General features: G+C 39.0%; 1 protein-coding gene across 1 annotated transcript; it reads left to right on the top strand.

Annotated features, from left to right (window-relative positions):
- Positions 1–5,024: 5,024 nt before the first annotated feature.
- LOC136268005 (probable tyrosine-protein kinase DDB_G0283397) lies at positions 5,025–7,973 on the top strand. The gene is made up of 3 exons (XM_066063228.1): positions 5,025–5,485; positions 5,535–6,235; positions 6,970–7,973. The coding sequence occupies exons 1-3, from the start codon at positions 5,233–5,235 to the stop codon at positions 7,909–7,911; spliced, it is 1,896 nt and encodes a 631-aa protein (XP_065919300.1). The 5' UTR covers positions 5,025–5,232; the 3' UTR covers positions 7,912–7,973.
- Positions 7,974–8,201: the final 228 nt, after the last annotated feature.

The raw sequence follows: 8,201 nt of genomic DNA on the forward strand, positions 1-8,201 counted from the left end.
GATCGTAGCTAGCTATCTACCATAGATTCTGGAATCAGTCTGGATCACCTGTTTTCTGGTTATTGGCACAGTAATGATACAGTTTACCCATTATCATTAGTAATACTGAGCTAAAACTCGAGGAATACACAAACAAATTGCCAAAAGTTGGATTGTTGCTTTCACTTGTGGGAATTTATTTTCGAAGAACAACCGGAATTGGGAATTTATTTTCGAAAAGAAGGGCTTCTTCGAAATATCTGAAAATAAAAACCTTTCAAAAATTACCAGCTATACGGTAGTCATATGCCACAACCTTGCATGCTAACCCCAGAACAGAAGATGTTCTGGGATTAGCATGCAAGGTTGTGGCATATGACTATATGTCAGCTCTCAAACAATAGCAAAATACCACAGCAGCCAATGCACTTCTTTAGTAACTCTAATTAGTATAGTGGCACTAATGCAATAATCATGCACAACTTTTTCACAAAACCACACATGTATGAAACTTTCCACACATATAGTTCTCCTCATGCATGACATGTATTTTTGATATAATATAGTGTGCCATGCAGATCTCACTGTTTGTGACCTTGGCCATTTCTACACAGAAATTTGACCATTTATGTCTTGTGGTATTAATTAACTCTGAAGTCAATAGGTGATTTCATTCCACAGTTATGATCATTTATAATTATATTACCCATATAATTTACCTCCCCACATGCAGGTAATTTATTACATGGCAGAGAACTTAATTGCAGCTAATAAAAGTGATCATAACTTCAAAATGGAATTACACAAACAAAGTTGTTTCATTCAACAATACCAACAGTCACTGCAAAATAAAAATTCTAGTAGACAAATATTATAATCATATATAGCTACCTATAAGTTGTAATTGGAAGGAATTTACAAAACACTATTATAATAATAATATAATCTCTCTTCTAAAGGAAATGTACAGTATAAGGACATGCATGTTCTTACTAAAATTAGCTGTTCCACTAGCTGCAAACTGCATGATGTGCTATGGTAGCACTAAATTTTGACTGCTTCAGTCAAAAAATAGCACCTCTATAGGTCCGCATATACTGAGCACTATATAGTTCAGGGGTATAGCAATATATAATATATATACGGCCAAGAAAGCCAGCGACCACACCATGAGTATATTTACAGGAAGAAAGAAAACAGCTTTTTCATGCATGCATAGCTCCATGGCCCCTTCTCCAAAGCACACCATTTTTGCATTATAGCTGTCCCCCAAGTAGGGTACGCCACACAGCAAATTTGATTAAATTCGAAACAGCCATTTGCGAGATATGGACGTTCAAAATTTCGTTTTAATTTCTTCTTAACACTTACACATAAAACCATTGGCAATGAAAATATAAAATTCTAACTAGCTTAACTACCAAACTAAGTACTTTAACTACAAAACTATATGGCTACCTTAACTACAAAACAACCTTAATTAATAACTTAGTTCAACAAGCTTAAGTCTATGCCATCTTCTGGGCATAAGCCATAATGCCTCAGGATCATTTTGGCATTGAGAGTAACTGACAAGCGCTGAAGCAATTGTTTCCTTGCTAACTGTCTGGGAATACCACTTTTAACAGTGGTACGGTCGGCAATCGTGGATAAGGTTGATAAAACAAAGGGTGTCCAAACACCAAACGACTCGCAAACCAGGGGGAAAAATTCACCACCATGGTTGTTAACAGTTTCCAAATAATGGTCATCCTTAGCCTCCTCACCGGCAGCAGCAGCTACCCCAGCCTTAGATGCAGCAGCGGAAATAAAGGAAGGCTGAGTTGTGCACCTGACAGAGAGGTCAAAGTAAGCAGGACGGCCTAGAGTAAAATCAGGATGGTAAATGTCCCCAGGACGAGATTGATCAGAGGCAATGCTTTGCTCACGGAGAACACCAGGGTGATCTTGCAGTAGAGCATTATGTACTATAGAAACAAGAGCATCATGGCGTTGGATACGTAGTGGGCCATGAGAGCAACCAAGAAGATGGTCACCAAACTGATCTATGACAGACAAACATGTACAAAGTAGTAACAATGGGAAAAGAGGAACACCCAACCATAAACGGACAGCGATAACAAACTCATGTGGAGAAAAGGCCAAACCCAATGTTGGTTGAGGGATTCGTTTTTTTCTTCTTATGCTGTACGGGGGCTTCGATTTCTTTTCGCAGACTTTGCAAAAATTGCTATAAAATGCAAACGTGTAACTCGATTGCCTCGATCTTTAGCACAAATGAAGAGTGTGTAATGGTGGATTCACGCACCAAGTTTGTTGTGAATCTGAGTAATATTCAGGGAGTTATGAGCGTTTATTCACGTAAAAAAATATCAAACTTCTGTCACGGCTACAGAGTAAACCAAGTATAGAAATGACTTGAAAATTGGTGTGTAGATAGGCTGATCATCGTAGCAGTGCCTTTTGATAGTTTGAATAGCAATAGAGTTACAGCGACAAAGTTATAAAGCAAAAACTAAGCAAGTGTAAAATCGTGGGATCGAAATACTCTAATAGAGCAGTCACCACGGGGTAAAAAAAGTGTGCAAAAATGTTGGAAAAAAAAACTTACCAGAGTTCGAACCAGGGACCTCCATACTTAACACCTGCATCCTTAATCACTGAACCACTGCTACCTTGGCTGATCACCCCACCTTAATTTCTGCTTTATAAATGAAATTTCTAGTTGAAATCTGCTTATAATCAAACATTTGTAATTTCATAGATCTACCAATAGAAGTACTAGATTGTTCTAGAACATTCTATGTATGTTCTATTAGAAGTCCTCAAAAAAAAATGTGCACTCTATTAGAGTATTACAATAATATTATCAAATATTGAATTAAATCATGCAATGAAATACATTTATAAGTCTGTCTTCAATAATCATCATTGTATCTACATAGAAAAGAAGAAATGTGAGTAAAAACAAACCTTGAAGTCAGCCATAGACTGGTTTTGGGGCCTTATAAAGTACAAAAAGAAGTAAAATCCACACAAAAACAGCCAAGCTGTGAAAAAATGGTGCGGCCTTAAAAAGCCTGAGTGAAAAAAGTTGTGAAATCAAAGGTGGTGGCCAAGAAATGGCTGCAATCATGTTAATGCTAATAAATTTTAACAATGCACACAGCCATTATTAAAATTTTTTAGCATTAACATCATTACAGCCATTTCTTGGCTGCCACCTTTAATTTCACAACTTTTTTCACCCAGGCTTTTTAAGGCCGCACCATTTTTTCACAGCTGGACTGTTTTTGTGTGGATATATATATATATATGCCAGGTATTATATTGCAATCAGGGGTGGATCCAGGAGCTGGCAAGGGGAGGGGAACAAAGAGGTAGGCGGTTGGGGAGAGCCAGATTCTCTAGTTCAGTGCTGCATTTTTGAAGTGGCAAATAATCACCTCTTAGTAGTGTCTCACTGTTGATTTTGCCATTTTGGTTTTTTCAGATGGTTGTAAAGTCTTAAAAGCTCTGAATGTTTTAAACAGCAACACGATAATTATTTTTAGTACACACAAAGATGCTGAGTGACTATTTTACAGCTAGTTTGACTTTGGCTCGCTTTGGTTTCAGGTGATAAACGCTAGTAAAATGTGCATATTTTCATGAGTTGATAAACTGATCTTGGCCTGATGTAAAGTTTAGAAGCTATTTTAATCAGAAGCACAGGATGATTGGACAGAGTTTACCTCTCTGCCCACTGTTTGAACGTGAAGACCTTTTCTTGTCACAGTATTATTGATATAAATTATTATTGTTCGAAAAAATCAGAAGCATGACTGGCTCCTCCACAAGTTGGGGAGGGGCATTTGCCCCAAATGCCCCATCCTGGATCCGCCATTGTGCAAAATGTTTCAATTGCAAAGAATATTAGTTTTGCTATTTAGCTAACTCTATAGCTGGTATGCATGCTGATGGATAGAATCCAAAGGACATATGTCAATTCTAACATAGCAATACCTTGTGAGTTGTAAACAACATGCAATATTTGGCTGATATGGAGTTGGTAGAATGGAGGTTGGAATGGTAACTTGAGGTGCTTCACATGCAGGCTCAGTGCTAGTCTGGCAGTGCCCGCCCACTTTGCTTTTAGAGTAAGGGTCTGGTAACCGTAGTATATTATGGTACTTGTGCTACTACCACTATAGTGGTAGAGCCAATCAAATCGCAGTATCCAGTTTAAATAAGTATTTGTGATGTAAAACGTGTAGTTTGCACCATGAATAACACAATAACCATAGTGACCAAATTCGGAATAGTTTGGAAAACAGCTGATACTCTCCGGGCGTGACTCCGAGATACACACGCCATAGACCTACGTTGAGAAGCATTAAGTTTTGTGTTTTCTTTGCCAAGTTACAACAGCCTGAAAACAGATAATTTATTATGTCACGAGCAATTTGAAACCACATTTGAATTCCAGTAGCACAAGTACCGTATACTACGGTTACCAGACCCTTACTCTAAAAGCGAAGGGGCGGGCACTGCCAGACTAGCCCAGTGCATGGTTGTCCAAGTCAGCAAACTGTGACATAAACAATGGGCAATCATTGGAAGACTTTGATGAGCATGGTTACCAGAATATAATGAACCTCGTCATGGCGATAAGTGCAACACTGCTGAGTCAATGCAATTTAAGACATGCAGTGCTTGATCATATTTATTTAAACTCATAGAACTCAGCCAAGCCATTCTTAAATAATTCCGTAGCTGTGGTATAGCTACACATCATGTGGAACACAACACATATCAGCAGTAGCAACACCATATATACAAAACTATGCACAACACACATATACTAAGAACCATTAGCTACAACTACATTACCAGAACAATTCAAGACAAGTCATGTGCTGTTGTAGGTCAAGCCTGCCAGTGCCACAGTTTACATGCAGTAGCTATAGCTTAAAGTCATATGCTGTTGAGTCCATATTGGAGAACCCGCAACATTATTTTGTGAACAAACCTGTAATAATTGAGTCCTTACAGACACAGTCGCACAAAGATGCTAAGATGGCCGGATGGACACTCTATATCACGTGACCGCTGACCTGAAACTCTGAGGAGCACAATGAAGCGAGTAATAATAAACTCCAACTTCAGAAGGGAAGTTTTCACTAGACAGAAATCTTCACCATAGATGGTTTTTACTATCTACGTCTTCACTAGGGATAATTTTATTTTCTCATTAAAAGGTATTCACCGGAAATGGCGGCTGGACATAACTGGCGTCAACTTATCCTCAGAAACATCAAACCTACTGGAAAAGAAATCGGTAAAGGCTCTTTTGCGAGAGTGTTCGAAGTCAACTATGAAGGAACATCATGTGCCGCCAAGGAGGTGCACGCGATATTACTGCAGTACGCGGATGACCAAGAACTGCTGAAACTCAAAACTGACTTTCTCCGTGAGTGTCTAATATGGAGTACGCTCCGACACCCGTGCGTCGTTCAGTTTTTAGGTGAGTTGATATGGTAGCAAAAACTTTTATTATCCCATGACGTCATTAGGAGTATACTATCCAGCATTAGATCAGTCAGGGTTGCCTGTTATGGTGATGGAAAAAATGAGATTTAGTCTGAGACAACTGGTGGAGAAGTACAGCAATATTCCATTAAATGTTAAAGTGTCTATACTAGATGAAGTGTGCCTCGGTCTAAGGTACCTGCATACCAGGAATCCACCAATTTTCCATCGTGACCTCACCCCAAATAATATTCTACTGGGAAGCCGTCTTGAAGCTAAAATTACTGACCTGAGTGTTGCCATCATTACACACTCGAGTTCATCACGTACAATGACCAAGACTCCAGGCACTATAGATTTCATGCCTCCTGAATCACTAGCCGACAAGCCAACTTATGGACTGCCACTAGATATATTCTCTTTTGGGGGAGTAGTACTGTATACTGCCATACAGCAATGGCCTCATCCGTCATCCTGGGTACAGTTTGATTCTGAGTCTGGTCAGAGTGTGTACTTGTCAGAAGTACAGAGACGTCAACAATACCTGGATAAGATGACCGGTTGTGCTGCTGACTTGAAGCCTTTAGTGACATCGTGCTTGGCTGATAATCCAAAGAATCGTCCAGTGGTAGAAGAGGTGTCAACATCGATTAAGAAAACAAAGGAGTCTTGTAGTCAGCAGAAGAGTCGTGATGGGATGAACTGTGTTGCATGGTGGGCTGAAGTGTGTGGAGATACCAAGGAGGTTAGTTTATAGGCAGAAGTTAAAGTTTTAAAATTTTCCATGGTGACATGTTGTGGTGGAAATGAATTTCCTGTTGGCCACTTCTAGCACTGGAGAGGGGTGTGTTGAAGTATACAGGAAATGGCCAGTTTATTGGTGTGATTACCTAGCTATTTAGAGTGTTTGAAATATTGTACGTATTGAGAAAGGGAAACTTTTTATCCCTAAAAGACCGAACCTTTATTAACTTCCAAAAAGGAAATCTTTTATCCCTGTAATTTGGTCCCATACCTTTTACTTAAAAGAGAACAACTTAATTTTTTTGTTGGAAAAATGGCTCAAACTTTCAGTGCCACCAAGAGTTCCGTTATTTACTATTAGTGCTACAGTATAGGGAAATTCCACTGCATTCCTGTAATGTCTTATTTCATTTTGAATTGTGCATGAACAAATGTCAAACATCTGTTAGAATGTTCGATAAGCTTAACATTCGAATGTAAATTTCAACATTCGTTATATCGCCCACACTCAATCTTTTATATGATTGTTTTTAACATTAATTTGAGATAAAAGGTTCTAGAAATGTACACAAACCTATCTTTGGTACATGTTCATAATGCAAAATTATTATTATTGTACTAATTGAGTGGGTGTAACAACATTCGTTAAGAAGAATTAAAGAATGTTCGAATGTTAAAATTTAACATTCGTTCATGCCCTAATTTTGAATGGGTCGTATTGTGTCTATATATTAGGAACCAGCAGCCAGCAGCTCATCTGATAATCAGTCCAACATGCCAATGAGCATCAAATGGAAACAAGGGCCTTATTCGCCAGTAGGACGGGTGGGCCACAGCGTCGTGAAGCTCAACGAGTTGCTATATGTGGGGGGTGGGGCTGAGACTGGAATGAGGCCATCATACAGGATCGACACTTACAATGTCAACACCAATTCGTGGTGTTCCCCTCCAATTAACACTCCTTACCACTTCTTTGGTATGGCCTCTCTCAATGATTCCTTGATCCTCATTGGTGGCAAGGATAACACAATATTCAAGAGGGCTACAAACAAGGTATTCAAGTTAGAGAACAACAACCAGCTAAAGGAGTATACCAAGATGACTATCGCCCGGTACCACATGGCAGTAGAACGTAATGATAACATGTTGATAATAGCTGGAGGTGTTGACGATAATAGAGCTGTGTTGATGTCAACTGAAGTATTTGACAGTACCACTGGCCAGTGGTACACTTGCAGTAATCTACCACATCCAATATTCTGGGTACAGACTGCTGTAGTGGATAACACCATGTATATTATGAGTGGACGTGATCGTTACAAGTACCCCACACCGGCGATGTTCACTGCCCCACTCAATACACTATCAACACATCAACTAAACTGGACTGCCAATCAAGACACTCCAAGGAGCCGAGCAACCCCCGTCAGCATGCAAGGAGAACACTTACTGATCATGGGTGGCCTTAATGAAGAAGGGAACAACTTCAAACACACCTCTGACATCTTTATGCTCAACAAATCCAATGACAACTGGGAGTTCACTGGGTATATTCCATTGTCTCGGTGTGTAGCAGTTGCGATCAGTGTATCCCCTAATGAGATAATAGTTATTGGTGGAGTGGATGAGAGGGGACAACCTACTAATAGTGTATGGATTGGATCATGTGATTCATAATAACATATTTCATAATGACTTCAGATTTAGTACATATTTAGTATTAACAACATTTGTATGTCTATTCTGATTTGAGGGTAGAGGATATGCTGCGTGCATGGTTATACATTCAGCATAGCTAGAACTATACATAGTTTATCAAAAAATTGCTGTCCATAAAATATTTATACACATCCTCCATATAGCTAGCACAAAAGTTTGAAGAGGATTTGCAAACAAATTATCACTTTATAAACATTGATCAATAAGGAGTCTTACTACTGTGTAGTGTGCAATGATCCTTGACAAAG

Source organism: Dysidea avara, chromosome 10, assembly GCF_963678975.1.
Source record: "Dysidea avara chromosome 10, odDysAvar1.4, whole genome shotgun sequence".
NCBI classification, from domain to species: domain Eukaryota; kingdom Metazoa; phylum Porifera; class Demospongiae; order Dictyoceratida; family Dysideidae; genus Dysidea; species Dysidea avara.

What these genes read in the sequence shown, in the direction of transcription:
- LOC136268005 (XM_066063228.1), top strand. Translation starts at nt 5,233, where the DNA reads ATGGCGGCTGGACATAACTGGCGTCAACTTATCCTCAGAAACATCAAA. An exon ending in GTGCGTCGTTCAGTTTTTAG is followed by an intron (nt 5,486 to 5,534) that starts GTGAGTTGATAT and finishes TGACGTCATTAG; the next exon opens with GAGTATACTATCCAGCATTA. An exon ending in TGTGTGGAGATACCAAGGAG is followed by an intron (nt 6,236 to 6,969) that starts GTTAGTTTATAG and finishes TCTATATATTAG; the next exon opens with GAACCAGCAGCCAGCAGCTC.